At 38.0% G+C, this 15,327-nt stretch overlaps 2 protein-coding genes across 6 annotated transcripts; one reads left to right on the forward strand and one right to left on the reverse strand.

The window, feature by feature from the left end:
* On the reverse strand, positions 1-9,414 carry hnrnph3 (heterogeneous nuclear ribonucleoprotein H3 (2H9)). 4 transcript variants are annotated; one of them, XM_040011007.1, is made up of 11 exons: positions 9,313-9,414; positions 6,948-7,040; positions 6,364-6,519; positions 5,521-5,664; positions 4,189-4,327; positions 3,179-3,378; positions 2,918-3,013; positions 1,952-2,067; positions 1,525-1,660; positions 1,078-1,134; positions 888-964 (listed from the first exon to the last, which is right to left on the reverse strand). In XM_040011007.1, exons 2-11 carry the CDS (start codon positions 7,033-7,035, stop codon positions 888-890), a joined length of 1,209 nt encoding a protein of 402 aa, XP_039866941.1. In that variant the 5' UTR covers positions 7,036-7,040; positions 9,313-9,414. The 4 variants fall into 4 exon arrangements, with proteins under 4 accessions (XP_039866942.1, XP_039866941.1, XP_039866945.1 ...); XM_040011011.1 differs by lacking the exon at positions 9,313-9,414 and adding an exon at positions 9,113-9,255; XM_040011009.1 differs by lacking the exon at positions 9,313-9,414 and adding an exon at positions 7,332-8,775.
* On the forward strand, positions 9,272-15,241 carry LOC120721016 (phenazine biosynthesis-like domain-containing protein 1). 2 transcript variants are annotated; one of them, XM_040011013.1, is made up of 10 exons: positions 9,272-9,383; positions 10,474-10,573; positions 13,066-13,164; positions 13,368-13,477; positions 13,618-13,647; positions 13,754-13,842; positions 14,100-14,191; positions 14,573-14,656; positions 14,856-14,918; positions 15,007-15,241. In XM_040011013.1, the coding sequence occupies exons 2-10, from the start codon at positions 10,513-10,515 to the stop codon at positions 15,117-15,119; spliced, it is 741 nt and encodes a 246-aa protein (XP_039866947.1). In that variant the 5' UTR covers positions 9,272-9,383; positions 10,474-10,512; the 3' UTR covers positions 15,120-15,241. The 2 variants fall into 2 exon arrangements, with proteins under 2 accessions (XP_039866947.1, XP_039866946.1); XM_040011012.1 differs by lacking the exon at positions 9,272-9,383 and adding an exon at positions 9,926-10,114.
* Positions 15,242-15,327: the final 86 nt, after the last annotated feature.

Here is a 15,327-nt window from a genome sequence, read left to right on the forward strand (position 1 = left end):
GACAATTAAATATAAAATTTATTAGGCAAAATGTACAACAGCTGCACAAGCTATCTTACAGCTCAAATATAGACTTTATTTTAATTCCACTCTTTGAGAGTGGAATATAATATTTCAACTTATTTTTTTAAATTCTGTAATGAACTGTGAAAACATTCATAAAAAACACACAGGCTCACATTTACAAAACATTCTCAACCAGAAAAGCTGATCTGAAGTCAAGGTCAAATGGATGTTATTATCTGAACACACTTCAATCAAGATGATTAAGACCGCAACCTATGAAGACTTGCAACGAGATACCCAAACCAAAGCAATCCACCCACCCCTTACATATCAAACACCACAGCTGTTGCTCTGTGGGATGAAGCTCCTGCTGCACTGGAGAATTTAAAAAAAAAAAAAAAAAAAAAAGTGCATCCCACTAAAGTCATCAAAAACTAATGCATTCAGATGTAACGCTCTTAATACCATTCCATAAAATATGATTACAAAAGACAACATCTCTTTCTGCAATTTGTATCTTTTCTGTATTTGTGTGTATTCAGATAAACTGTACTACAATCTTCAATTTATGAAACATTAATCCTTTGACATGACCAGTTGACCACGTTCAGCACCTGTGACAGCTCCGGGATTTTTATCTCCGTGTAAGCCGTGTTGTTCTTCATATGCTTCTAGGAATAGTGTGAAAATAGTGCTCGTTGTGGTCATGTCTGTGTCTTACTTTTTTCATTCTGCCTTTTTAAAAAAAAAAAAAAAAAAAAAGGAAAGAAAATGTGGAACTTCACGTCAGCTTTCCTGCTTAGAAACACTCATTGATTAAATGTGGCCTTCAGAGACGTGACATGAACGCCAGGATGGACTGGAGCTGTGGGATGACATCATCAGTATGCACCTCGCAGCCCGCTGCTCCGGGAGCTTCCTCCTCCTGAGTTACTATAGTAACCACCGCTGCCACGGCCTGAAAGGTTTTCAAAAAAGATCATTTGGTTTGAAAACGATCAAATTCATTCTCAAAACTATAAATGTATAATGAAACTGTATCAAGCTGAACAAAACACTGTTAAAACTCACTCATTTCAGCGGCACCGCTGGCTGTCGAGTTAAGAAACAGCTCGATGTAGCGATGTTCTGTGGAAAACCAACATCAACCCAATCAGTCAAAGAAGTTTATGGACGTTTCATTTAAAAATAAATATTGTTAGACATTAATGTAAATGACATGTATGCATTTATCTGAAACTGATTAGTAAAGATAATCAAGCTGAAATATCTGCACGCCATGGAAAATGAGACACTTGGTCTAAGCTCAATAGGAAGACTAACCTCCTTAAAATGTATTCCTATGTTAATTCTGCCTCACTGACATTTTTATTTTAATTTTTCCACTTTTCTGTCTTATTCTGCATCTCTGTTGTGAGTTGACAAGTATCTCTGAGTGAGAGTAATGGAAACACTGGCTTGAGGAGAGAGAGAGAGAGAAAAAAAAAAAAAAAAAAAAAAAAAAAAGCCAAATCATACGCATGTGGTTTTTGTCTTTGGACATGGCGGCCACGGCATCTTCATGGGAGCGAAACTCCACGTCTGCTTCTCCAGTTGACTTGCCGTTGGGAGCCATATCGATGTGGATCCTTAACGGGTTCAAAGGAGAGAAGAACTGTGAAAAATAAATAAAGGTTAATACAATTCTGGATATTTTAAGACATGAGCAGAAACCAGACATCTCAGATCTAAAGGACTGGACAGGTTGGGTTCCCACATAGATAATACATTTCCAACTTCTAACTTCAAAAATGAGAAAGTATGAAAACCCTCTCTCACATGTGACACACTCAACTGAATAATGCAGTTTTCTGCCACCTAATAAAAATATTTTCAGTTAAATCCACAGAGTTTGATATGCTTGATCCAGACATTAAGACAAATCATCAGAGTAGCGTTTTCTTACTTTAGCGATGTCTCCCTCTGTGGCACGGAAAGGTAGACCCCTCATATGGACGAAATGACCGCTATGAAAGCCTGAGCCGACATCACTCTGACTACTGTAACCATGGCTTCCCACTCCTAAGTGGTGGTGGTGGGGCGGAGAGAAAAACAAAACAGTAATTCAGTATTTCATATGTGTACAATATATATTTCTTATATAAAGGTGTTAAATCTTCACTGAGAAGTCTTAGATTTACTGCCATAGACATCTGCTTCACAAAGCAAATCCTAATTTCACTTATTGACATCAGCAGTTAGTGCAGTAGATAAAATTGCAGGGAAATCATTCACAGGCAGGTAGAAGTACCAGTTACAGATTCATGATTAGCTATTTGAAAACTCAAGATGGTGACCATTTTTAAGATGGCTGTTGAAAAAGGCAAGACAATCATTTTCGTCCTGGGGAAAAAAAAAAAAAAAGTAGAAAAGCCTTTTGAATGATTTTAGTTTCAAATCATACAAGCTGGAACATGTAAAGTCTGAAATTGCTCATTAGTTATTTTCTATTTTAATCATTTGAAACAGGGGTGTGTGGTGTAGTAGTACACGTGGTTTTTAAACATATCTTCTGGATAGACGAGTTACGTTCCTCACTGGTTATTCAGTTTGCAACTGTGGGCCCCAAAAATCTTGTTTTCAGTTTTTAGAGTCAGAGAGGGTTGGTCTACTATTCAGAAGCTTGGCAGTGCAGGAATCCCCAGTTCCTTCATCCGTATGTTAAAATGTCCTTGGGCAACTTACTAAACATCCAAGCACATTCCTGTTTTCATTAACAAATGTTTTGTGCAGATAAAGTACATGTTTGAGAAAAATAAAATGCAATTAACCAAATGTAATCACCAAATATCAGAAAATATTTCAGCCTTTCAGCAGGGGCACTAAACTCCAAATACACAACTCTGAAAGGCAAATAAAATCTGAACTTTACCTCTTCCTGCCCTCTCTCCTCTCACTCGCTCGTCAAACATGCCGTTGCCAAAACAGTAGTTGTTGAACCCGTTGTAGTTGTCAAAGTTACTGTAACCTGGACACAGTAACACAGCAAAGACAATCTGCAGTTCACCGCTCACAGATACACTACAGGTGAAACAAGGCTCTTTACACCAGCAGAATGAGAGAGAACTGAATATAATTTATTCTGAATAAAACTGAAGGTCCTTTTCTACAGGTTCAGACAAAAACTGCTTACCTCCTCCGTAACCACCTCCACTCCTCATATTATCCATCATGGTGGCACCACGGCCAGGAGAAGGACCAAAAAACCCTCCTCTGGGGCCGCTCATCATCGGTCTATCATAGGGCCCTGGTCTCTGGGCTCCCATTCCCCGCCGGGGCACCTCATAGTAGGCTCTGATTTCATTACGACTGCTCTTAAAAATCTCTATGTACCTGAAATATGAGGTACATAGAGATACGCAGGATAAAAAAAAACAAGAGGCAGAGGAGAGGGTTAAGGTGTTGAAGTGGCTCAATTAAGGTTACAAACATAGATATAATTTACAGAGAGAAGATAAAGACACAAAAGTAGAAATATTCTAATCAGTGGTCTGAATGATTGACCTCAAAATCTCACTAGCTGGGCTTAAGGCTGAAGTAAAGGATTTCTACACCAACCTCACCACTGTTACTTACAGCCAAGGAAATCATTACAGGGCTTTTAGGTGCTTTATTGTTTCTCTGCTTTAATGGTTGAACCTGTGCTGGCTGTTTGTTTTAATTCTATACTTATACCCCCCCACCCATAATAAATGATCTACATAAATCAACGAAGGTCATAAAATAAGGACCAATGAATCATTTATTAAACCCAAATGTTTCTGTAAGGCAATTAAATAGAGCTCCCACATCTTAAATGAACACGGGAAAATTGTCTATGACAAAAATAATACACCAACCTTTATTTGAAAAAACAGACAGACCATCCCAATATTTCACATTTAATTACAATATATAAACCAATTAAGCTTATTAGCATAAAAATAAATATAACATGATCCACCCATTATTAATTACCATTTTATCAGTTTTACCAAAAATAAAAAAATAAATAATAATAATAAATCACACTAGCACATCCACCCATGCTTATATTCAGACCCCAACCCAATAATACCACAATTATTCTAATATCACCACCCATTAAATGCTGTTAACAGAAGCCCAACCCAGTCCAGCCCGTCCCTTTCCCATCTGTCCCACCTGTGCCCTATTCTTTCCTTGTGTTTCCCCAGAGCCTTTTCTGCTATCTCCTTTGAGGCAAACTGCACGAAGGCTTCCCCTGTGCTCCTCCCCTGGTAGTCCACTGGCAGAGTTATCCCATTTGGCACGATTCTCAACCCTTTAACCCAAGCACACAAATACATAGGTCGGTAGGTAGACTGATAGAATTGATTGTACAACACCCACTACATCAGTGGAGCTTTAAGGATTAATGGGTCATTAAAGCAAATAAACAACAGCTGTATTATCTCATACTACTTAAAATAGGAGCATCTTAGGGGACTGACTTTACACTTGCTGCTCAGCAGTGGAACAGAAGGGGGGAAAAAAAAAAAAAAAAAAAAAAAAAAACTGCCCTGGAGTCAGCTTATAAGCCACTGTATGTTCACCTTTGTTTTTTTGTTTTTTTTTTTTAAAAAAAAAAAAACTACAGAGTGTATGTAGCACAATGGCCAAATTATGCTTCATCTGAAAAAAAATATAATATTAGTATCCATCTATATTAATCATTAGTGTATATTATCCTAGATAGCTAATGCCAGTGTCATTAATACTGACCCCAGATCAGTTTTATGGGATTGTCTTCCCTCAGCCAAAACAGCCCAGCTCATTCTTTTATTAAGTACTTTAGGAGCTATGGCATCTTAAGTCATACAAATGTGCTAAATAATGGACTAACAGAACACCAACATCATTGCTGTACTACTAACAATTCGGACAAGGACAAATTAGTAAGCACAGCATGACTAATCTGCAAGAACAAACGCACATTAGAACACGCAGACATGTTTAATAACTTAGTCACAGTTAATCATGTTAAGTTTAATAACCTGTCAATCTACTCTGAAGGTTAGCATATGCCTATGTATTGCAATGGGGTTTAGTGGCAAAAGTGAAAAGCACTGTTCAAAGTGAAGTTGGCAGTATTTGGATTTCTTTTTTTTCTTTTAATGATCCACATCACATTTCCTAATATAGCCCTGTTTATAGTGAAGATCGTGTGAAGTTGACAGCTCTATTTTTTATTTTTTTTATTTATTTATTTTTTAAAAAGACTTGTCTTTTTATAGCCTTTTTAAATATTCTGTACAAGGTCTATATTGCAATGAAGCGACAAAGGGCTTTCTTAAGTGTTTGTCTTCAATTTAATTTATGGTTGCATCTCATTTGACTGATACGGTGTTCTGAATAACAATAAAAAACAAAACACAAACTACAGCACTGAAAAACTATCCTTGAGACTAAAATATCTACTGTAACATCAATACAGTTTTATGTAGTATTTACCCAAAAGTCTCAGTGTTCATGTACCTGAGAAAAACTGAACAATCTCCTCCTTACTGCAGCCAAAGGGCAGGCCTCTAAGTCTCAGCATGCAGCCACTGCAGCTGTCATAGTCAGCAGGACCGCTACGCTTCAGCACCCAGTCCATCTCACTACGGTTCGACTTGAACACTGATTTGGACAGACAGAGAGAGAGAGACTCACAAACATCACATGCTGGTCATAAATTAAACATGTTCATTACAGTTTTCTTAAAGGCTTCATATGCAAATGAGGAACCCAATATAACTGAATAACTGCTGCTTTATGAACCATTAATGATACAAAGAAAAAAAAAGAAAACAACAACAACAACAAACCTTTATGCACCAGACGCGTAAAATGTAACTATTTCTTGCATTAAAAATATTCTTCTGACTCACCTTTTCTTAACACAGCAGTTCACACTGACCGCATAATTTCAGTTGACGAATTTGGGGCATTTGCTTTTATTTTGAACCAAGCTGGATTTTATGGATCTGAATAAACAGATGTAACCAATCAGATCACTGCATCTGGCAGCAAGTGTGCCTGTAACTCAGATTGCACACTGGGACTGAATACACAATGAGATAGAAATGGTAAAATAATACCATTTTACCTCAGACGCACAGCTAAACAATGACGCCTCTCTAGAATGATTGATACCTCCTTATGTGTTGCCAACTCTGCTAATAATAGTTCAAATTGCCCCACTGACATTGTGAAATGTGTACGAAAGCAGCTGTGATACAGCTTTAACTCCTGGATCACATTGCAAAATTCAACGTGTTCAGTGTGTAGTGTCCTTAACATTCAAATCTGTTGCTCAGTTTTAACCAGTTTGCTTACCTTCTATATATCGGTGCCCCATGTATTTACGGTCCTTCGCAAGAGCATTCTTGAAATCTTCTGCTGTTTTCAGCTCAATAAATGCCTCTCCACTCGGACGGCCTTCTTTTGAGTATGTGAAACACACTCCATTTACTTTTCCCGCGATGTCACAGTCTAAACATAAGAGAGATTGCGTCAAGTTTTTAAACTGATGTCTTCTGCTAGAGAAGAGGTAATGGTAGGGAACCATTGCAAAAAGATAAAAAAAAAAAAAAAATTAAACATCCAAGTTCAGGCACTCAAGGTAAGTTTGGATAAGTAATAAACAACCTTTACATTATTGTCCTAAAAATCATCTTGTAAGCTTGGATGTTTTATCCAATTCTTTGGTCATAATTTCCATTTTTCTTGATACCCTTGGCTCTTTGATATTGCTACTGAAATTTGAATAGTGTGGCATATAACAAAAACAGAGATGTGCTACAAAAGACTTGTGCATGCAAACTTGAATGCCATGCTAATCGATTTAACTAGTCTAGTGACAATTTCAACACTAACAGCTAAGGTCTTGTCTGAGGATGTAAAGACGTCTGTTTCCTCACCAGAAAAGAAACTGGCCACCTCCTCCTGTGTGCAGGACCAGGGAAGTCCTCTGATCCGAACCACGTACCCCTCGTCATTCAAAGACATCCTCACTGTCACAGACGGCACAACACAGCAGAAAGACATTTGTGTCAGCAACACTTGCTTAGTTATGAATTCTTAAGTTTAATAATCCATTTATTACAAAATTGATATTTTGCATTGAAGCTGACTCCACAGTGTTATGATTAACATTCATTTGCCAAAAAAAAAAAAAAAAAAAAAAGTTACTGGCTCTATTCCAGTCAGATGTGTCAGTAAGGGTGTATAGTTTTCCAGTTCGAAACAGTCCCCCCCCCTCCAAAAAAAAAAAAAAAAAAAAAAAATCAAATGGGTGGCACTACCTGCTGTGGCTACTCCTTGTGGCAAGAAAGCAGCTCATATTAGCTTTATTTTTGCATTGAAGACGAGTAGATATTCATTTCCATGTGTTGTCATTTGTTGTTCTTAGAAAATAGGGATCGGTAGGTCAGACTTCAAAAACAAATCTGAATCGGCCAAGAGAAATCATATTTAGTGCATCTCTAAACATTATGCTTCTAGTCTTGCTGACCAACAAGCGTGGGTCACTATGTGGAGTCCTGTGCCAGATCTATATAAAGGACCAAAAGTATTCTGGTCATTTGCTCTGGGGGTACTGGACACTGAACAAACTTAAAAAAAAAAAAATGCATTTATTGTTATGAATTACTATTTGCCATTACTATTTTTCTTTGCATTCTGGTGTGCATTTTAATAATGTGTGCATTCACTGTTAATGATAATGAAGTGGAAAGTTTTTAATGCTTCTGGCTTGCAAACAGTACTTGACCATTCATCTTCTCCTGCTTCTCTGGGGCCAGATCGTGAGGTCAGCAGCCTAAGCAGAGAAACCCAGACCTCCCTCTCCCCAGGCACCTCCTATAGCTCATTCAGGAGAACACCAAGGCACTCCAAAGTGTCCTGGGAATACCTAGGGCTTTCTTCCAGTAGGACATGCCCAGAACACCTCGCCCAGGAGGCATCCAAATCAGATGCCTGAGCTATTCAAACTGGCTCCTTTCAATGTGCAGGAGTAGTGGCTCTACTCTGAATGCCTGTGGCTTGGCTGAACTCCTCACCCAATCTTAAAAAGAGAGGCTAGCGACCCTTAGGAGAAAACTAATTTCCGCCATTTGTATCTGTGATCTCATTCTTTCAGCCACAACCCAGAACTCATAACCATAGGTGAGGGTAAGGACGTATATCAATCGGTAAATTGACAGCTTTGCTTTCACTTTCAGGTCTCTCTTTATCACAAAAATCCGGTTCAGCATCTGCATCACTGCAATAAAAAAAAAAAAAAAGCCTCAGTCCGACATCCAATCCCTTTCTGCCCTCACTTGTGAGCAAGATCCTGAGATAGCCAACATCCCCCGTGTGTGCTTTACACACAAAATGAATTTTAAAAAGAATTTAAAAACAAAGTTAGGCTGCACTAACAATCCCTCATTGTTAAGTGTGGGCATGATGGCCTTAACTTTAATCTGGTGAATAAAAGCTGAAGGAATAATTAATTTAAAGGAATTTGGCTTGTTAAACATAAATAAGATCACTCGAGTTGTTGCCAATCTTCCCCTTCAATCCTATTTTTGTCAACCGATTTGCAAGAGCAACAGGTTTGGCAAAAGTTAACACTGAGATTAAATGTTTACTGGTGCATCTATCCGGATAGTTTGCATTCAGCTCATATTTTAACATTTACGGGTATGTCGACGCAGTGACAGACTAGACTCTTTTTTACTTTTAAATTCAGATTAAACTGACAACAAACCTCGCCGGAACTGTACAATAAAACAAAGTAAATAACTATTAGTAACATATGACACAAAAAGCTTTCAAAGAACATATCTAATAACGACTTTCTGTATCTTTGCAGCGGCCAGAACAGCTTAAATAGCTATGGTCTGATACTTCCTCCTTCCAGCTGTTTATGTGTTGTGCTAAAAATTCGAGAGCCGCGCTAGCTAACCTAGTCGGAGTTCAACTTATACCCAACTTGATCCTTTAAACGCAAGACGGCATCTTAATAAAAAGTTCTCCAAATCTGAGTATCCATCAGTCTAATATTCATACTAGTTATATGTTTCTCGTAAGCCAGACTTACGCGAAAACGTTAGCTCGGCAACATTAGCATTTAGCAGACTAGCCGCTAAGGCTAACTGTAGGACACAGACAGCGGTCAAACGTACAGGACAAACGAATTCTCGTTTTAACGGTCCTGCGTCTTCACTGGATGTCAAAACACAACCCCATAAAGAAACACATCCTCAGTTAGCAATGAGTGAACCGGTAAAATTATCTCACCGCTTCCTCTTATCCCCGGTCTCCTGCTCCTGCCCCGTGCCTCAGGTGACACTGCCAGCAAACTTGCACAGGTATGTTCTCGCGAGATTTCGGTTTATAAACGTTGATTCATTCTAGCGTCTTTTTTTTCTGTTACTAGTCCGTGTTTTCCAAATTGCTTATTGATATGACGCTTGTGTTTACGACTCCGAAGAGAGCTGGTATCTGGGACATGTAATAAAAATAAAAATTTACCAAATATTCAGCGTGCCCGTTATTGTAAACTCAAAATCTAGATTATGCGTTTAAGACTAAACTATCGTCAGGGTAGTCGGATTTTTTGTGTGTCTATAATCATAAATTAATCACTCTTTCAAAATATTGTAAGACTAGTCATGCATATTCTGGCTATCTATACAATACAAAACAGTATTTATCGCATTAAAAATGTTATTTTTAGATAGTCACTTAACTGTGGTTATTTGACAATCTTAAGGGGTAAAGTTTGTAGTCTTAAACACATAGTCATTCTACTACAGTCGCAAACCGGTTATGTCTAAATATGACTAAAACAAGTGGAAAATAGGATAGGCTGCAGGGAGAGAGAAAAAACACATGCAGAGGGAGGGTCAAAAGTCCATCCACAGCACTGCGTGTGGACCCTTTCCATCAAAATCCGGGCTGAAGGAAGGAGGCTCTTAACTTCCAAGCCATTTTCGTCTTCTTTCGCTCACCTACAATGGAGATACCAGTGTTCACGCTGGATGCCTTCACCAATTTACCGTTCAAGGGAAACCCAGCGGCAGTTTGTCCACTTCAGCGTGTGAGTAAGAATATTTAGGTCAAAGCTTAATGTTTAGTCCTGCGCTATGGCGGCCTGCATCGGTGCTTCGCACAAGTGCAGACCAGAAACAGAAATTCTTTCTGCAAAACAAACTCGACAAGATGTGTTTTTAAAGGTATTTTAACTCAAACAATCTTTTGTAAATTCAACTATGAAAATGAAAGTGGTTTGTTGCGTTCCCCTGAAAACTCTGCTGTCACACAAGAACTGAATAAGACACACCAGCCTGCTGCTTCCAATTAACTTATTTAGTTATTCATTTTCAGTGAGCAAACTTCCTCTGTTTGTCTGCCAGAAGCTTACTATCATTTGCTCGTTAAATCGTGTGTTTCTAACAGGAGCTGAGTGATGACTTGTATCACAAGATAGCAGCAGAGATGAACCTCTCAGAAACTGCTTTCATCACCAGGACGAATCCCTCTGATAGCTTTACTACAGGTATGTCTGTTTTAATACAGATCACTTTTGCCTTGCCAATTCCAAAGCCTCTTAGATTATATTGCTGTAATGGAAAGCTCTCTTTCAAAAGTGTACAGAATGGTGTATGGCTCACATGCTGCTTAAACTTTAAAGTAGCCCCTATAGGTGCAGGATAGAAATTTTCAATATAGATTAACAAGTTTGTATGAATTTATAGTCATAAGAATGATGATAATAATAACGCTTATGTATATAATCGTTGCAAAATGGTTTACAGAAAAAAAAGACTGAAATAAAACAAAAAATAAAAACACGACACAACTTGAATAATATGACAAGTGAAATAAATGAGTCAAGGAAATTGTATGATAGGAAAAAAGGAGTCACTATTTATTAAAAAAAAAAAAAAAAAAAAAAAAAGTTGTGAGGAGTGGTGAAGAATTTGCACAGCTGTGAGGGTCTAAGAGAAAATGCCAGATCTCTTTTTGTAAAGATGTGAGCAGCAGGAACAGTTAGGAAGGTCTGAATCAAGGCCGTGGCTCTGTTAACCAGGTGAGTGAAGTCATGTAAGGCTGTTCAAACAATAAAGCAAAGTTTCAAATCAATTCTATATTGAATAAGTCTAATGTAGTGAGAGTAATGTGATCTTGGCTCTTCTCGTCTCAGGCAGCTAAAGTTTGAACAAGGCAGATAAGGGCAGGGACCTTTGGCTGAGCCTTCCATAGAGGGAATTAAAATAGTCCAAATGTGATGAGGAAAAAAGCCTGGATCAGTCTGCCTGAGATTACAAAAAAAGTGAAAAAAGTTTATCCGTAAAAAGGACAAATCTACTCAATGAAAGCAAACTGCCCCCCTGAGATAGCTGGTATTAGGATGAAAATTTAGCAAGAAGTTCAGCTTCCAGGTTACTATTGAGGACATAAATATCTGCTAGTGACCATAGGAAGATGTGACACTGTCACACAATTAAAACTTTAAAGTTTTGCCACAGAGAACAGACATTTAAGGATCAAAATACAGTTAAATTAGAGAAAAATATATTCAAATCACCACAAAGTCTATTTCATGGCACTTTGTACCTATTGGGAAATGTCAATTACAAATTTTGGATTGCGTAAGAGCATCACAAAAGGTTAGCCTTCAGCAAAATCAAACTAGTGCCATTAGGCAGAATTAAGGACCCACAACCATTAGCAGGAGCTCATTATTTTTCCAAGTTAGGTTTATCTGTTCATTAGCTTATGTTTAGTGTTCCTTTGCAGTTAAACACACACAGAGCATTTTACTCACTGTGTGCACAAACTGAAAAACACCTGTCCTCAGCAGTGTGTCAGGTAACAATGTTACATTGTATGGAGTCCAAAGAATTGTGCAACAAGCTGTCACAGTGAAAAACTGCAGTGTGCAGTCGGTCCAAGAGGAATGCAGGTATTATTTACAAAGAGGAAGCAGGAACAGATACAATAAGTTTTACTTCAGACTTAAATGTGACTTTTGAAAAATACTCTAAATTATATTTGCTGAGAAAGGAGAGAAAAACAACTGGTTAGAGGGAATTACAAAAGTCCAAATGTAATAAGATGAAAACATGTATGACTTTTTAAAGTGCGCCTGTTATTTAAATTAAATAAGTAAAAAGTGAACCCAAACCATGGCAGTAAGGGTTCAGTATTCTTGTAATTTGCCAAAAATATCATCTGACATTTGCAGTTCTCTGCTGACACACAGATGTTTTCTAGAGCCATCTCCCACATTTTTTCTCATCTCCCACAATTTAATTACTTCCAGCTATGAGCAGATTCTCTATGTCCCCTTTTGACTCCACTGACAGAGTCCAACACCACAAGCATGCTCAAAAATGAATAATCACAGCATGCTGTATGTTTGCTTTTAGTTTGCTTTGCTATTTTCAGTGTGAAAACTACAAACAAGAAATACTCAGAGCACAAACCTCGGCTTAGACTGCTCACTCTCTGGGCAGTATTTACTTTAATAGCATTGTATTTTGTATATATCCCTTTATAATTGGTATTGATTTGGAAATAAATGGACATTAATAAGCTTTTTATATATTATACTATTGACATTGAAGAAAAGGTCAGATGTCCTAAGAAATGTGGCATTTATAAACCTCATGTATCTTTCCCTATATGCCTGCATGTTGACAGTTCAATGGCAGTAAGAAACAGTTTTAAGTAGCTCTATATAGCATTATTATAATGTTTAGATGTCTTGACCTTGAAGGGGAGGTCATAGGTCAAATGTGACATGTTTTAAATCTTTACAGTACTTTTATATACGTTGACAACACACCACACTTTTAAGAATGATGGTTACTAAATTATAAGTCTTTTAGTCAATCTTTAACCAATAAATCATTAAGTTGACCTTGAAGACCTTTGTGGATGTAAGCCAATTACCAACATCATTATCTGCACTGCCTAACTTTGTGTATTTGAAACTAAAACCAAAACAAAATTGAAAAAAAGTCTTAAATGTGTGATTAACAGGATCAAGGTTCCGCCTTCGATGGTTTACACCAACCACTGAAGTCAATCTGTGTGGTCATGCCACTCTGGCCTCTGCAGCAGTGCTGTTCCAATACAACAGTAAGATGCAACATTTACACATAAAAATGTTTTTCCAAAAAAGAAAAAGTGACACCACGGTGCATTAGAAAAGGCTGCTGGAGTGATTTGTTTTTTTGTTTGTTTGTTTTTTTTAGAGATGCCTGTACCGCACAATGCAGCTGACTGCAAAAAGGAGCAAAGAGGTGCCAGCATATAACCATGTAATGGATGTTTTCTTTCAGAAAATGTAAACCCCACCCTGGTGTTTGAGACCAAGAGTGGAGATCTGTGCGTCACCCAGAAGGAGGAAGGGTACATCATGGACTTTCCTCTGAACCCCCCCACACGACAGGTAAAATAAACTTTTCTCTTTAGTTACATAAACACTTTCATCAAATCCTGTAATGTCAAAAATAAATAAATAAAACGATTGTTGTATTTTATTAACAGTGTATGTAAAATGGCTTTCTTTCTGAACTCCTTTTATTTCAGGATCCCAACGACTTCAAAGATACCATCAAGGTCAACTATCACATTTTTGTGAACAGTTTGTGAAAGTGTAGCTACATTCCTGTATGTGTGTCTGAGTGTGTTCAGCTAAGTCTCTGCCTTTACATGTGTGACACAGGCGGCAGTGGGAAACCTCCCCGTTCAGGAAGTTTATCTGTCCAACAACACCAAGAAGCTGCTGATTCGACTGGCTGACAGCTGTGACACGTTAGTAAAAAAACAAAAAAAACCAAAAAAAAACTTTGCTTGTTGCCAAATTGAAAGGAATCTGAATCATGGTCCTGTTGTTCATGAAGTCTTAAACATTTGTTCAGCAACAACAATCAGTTGTATTTCTCAGGCTTCCAGGTAGTGGGGCTTATTCATATGTTTGAAGGCCAAACAAATAATCAAGCAACTAGCCTTCTACACCCACTCATCACATTTTTGTAAATGTACATGTGCTTTTTGTGTGTTCTCTCCAGCTCCGTGCTTACCCATCTGAAAGTTGACAGTGTGGCTCTTCAGAATAGTGAGAGAAGTGGAAGAGTCAGAGCTGTCGTCGTCACTATGAAAGGTAATCGGAGCTGTGTAGAGTTGTATACTTGTTGGATCAGACCACATGTAGCAATTCCATTAAATTGAAGACGTAACAGTCAATGCTTCCCTTTAAGAATAAACCAAAGAAAAACCAACATGAAGTGTTTAAGTGAGGTGTTGTCCCACCATGTACCATCAGAAAAGCTTCAATGCACCTCTGCTGGAGGGATGAACAGCACTCTGCTAAAAACATTCCCTCATTTGGTGTTTTAATGATGATGGTGATGAAGAGCACAGTACTTTGCCATCACCGTCCTGTGGACTCGTTTGTTGCTCATTTTAATTTGTATAACAAAATTCACTGAATGTTTCTGCCAACAAACATTAAATATCAAATGCTGCTAAAATGTGGAAACAGGATCACCGGATTGCCAGCCAGGATATGACTTTTACTCCAGAAACTTTGCTCCGTGGGTTGGCATCCCTGAGGATCCTGTCACTGGTAAGATGATTGCCCTTCACTAATATGTAATCTATAGTTATTATTCATCAAATAACATAATTCTGAACATTTGTGTGTCTAAAAACATTTACATATAAGCAGCTGGACTAAAGTGATTAAAGTGGATGCATTTACAGGTGTCTTATTAATGCATTTTGAGAGAAAGTGTTAACCTATTCCTGCTTATGTGCTCTGGCAGGATCTGCCCACACAGTCCTAGGCAGCTACTGGTCTGACAAACTAGGAAAGAAGAAATTGCTGGGTACGTATTACTAATGTGTCATTTATCTGATAACTGATGTTGTGTTCCACTTTTATCCATTATCAATTGGCTTACTGTGCCTGTGCAGCTTACCAGTGCTCTAGTCGTGGCGGCGAGCTGGAACTTGAAGTGAGAGATGATGGAAGAATCAACATAGCTGGACAGACCATCACTATTCTGCAGGGAACAATCAAACTATAGGCTGAGACACATCCGAGAAGACAGTGACCGATGTGCTATCACAGCTGTCGTGTTCCTGCAGATACACTTTATGGCTCTTGAATAAAAATGAGAAGGTTCAAATAAAAAAGAAAAAAAAACCCATTCAAGTCCTGACTGATCAATCCTGAAATGATTTAGCTCACAAACATACTGTAGGCTTTGTTAGGATTTCTATCATTTATTCATA

The sequence above is a fragment of the Simochromis diagramma genome, unplaced genomic scaffold (assembly GCF_900408965.1).
Source record: "Simochromis diagramma unplaced genomic scaffold, fSimDia1.1 OVJJ01000603.1, whole genome shotgun sequence".
NCBI lineage: Eukaryota > Metazoa > Chordata > Actinopteri > Cichliformes > Cichlidae > Simochromis > Simochromis diagramma.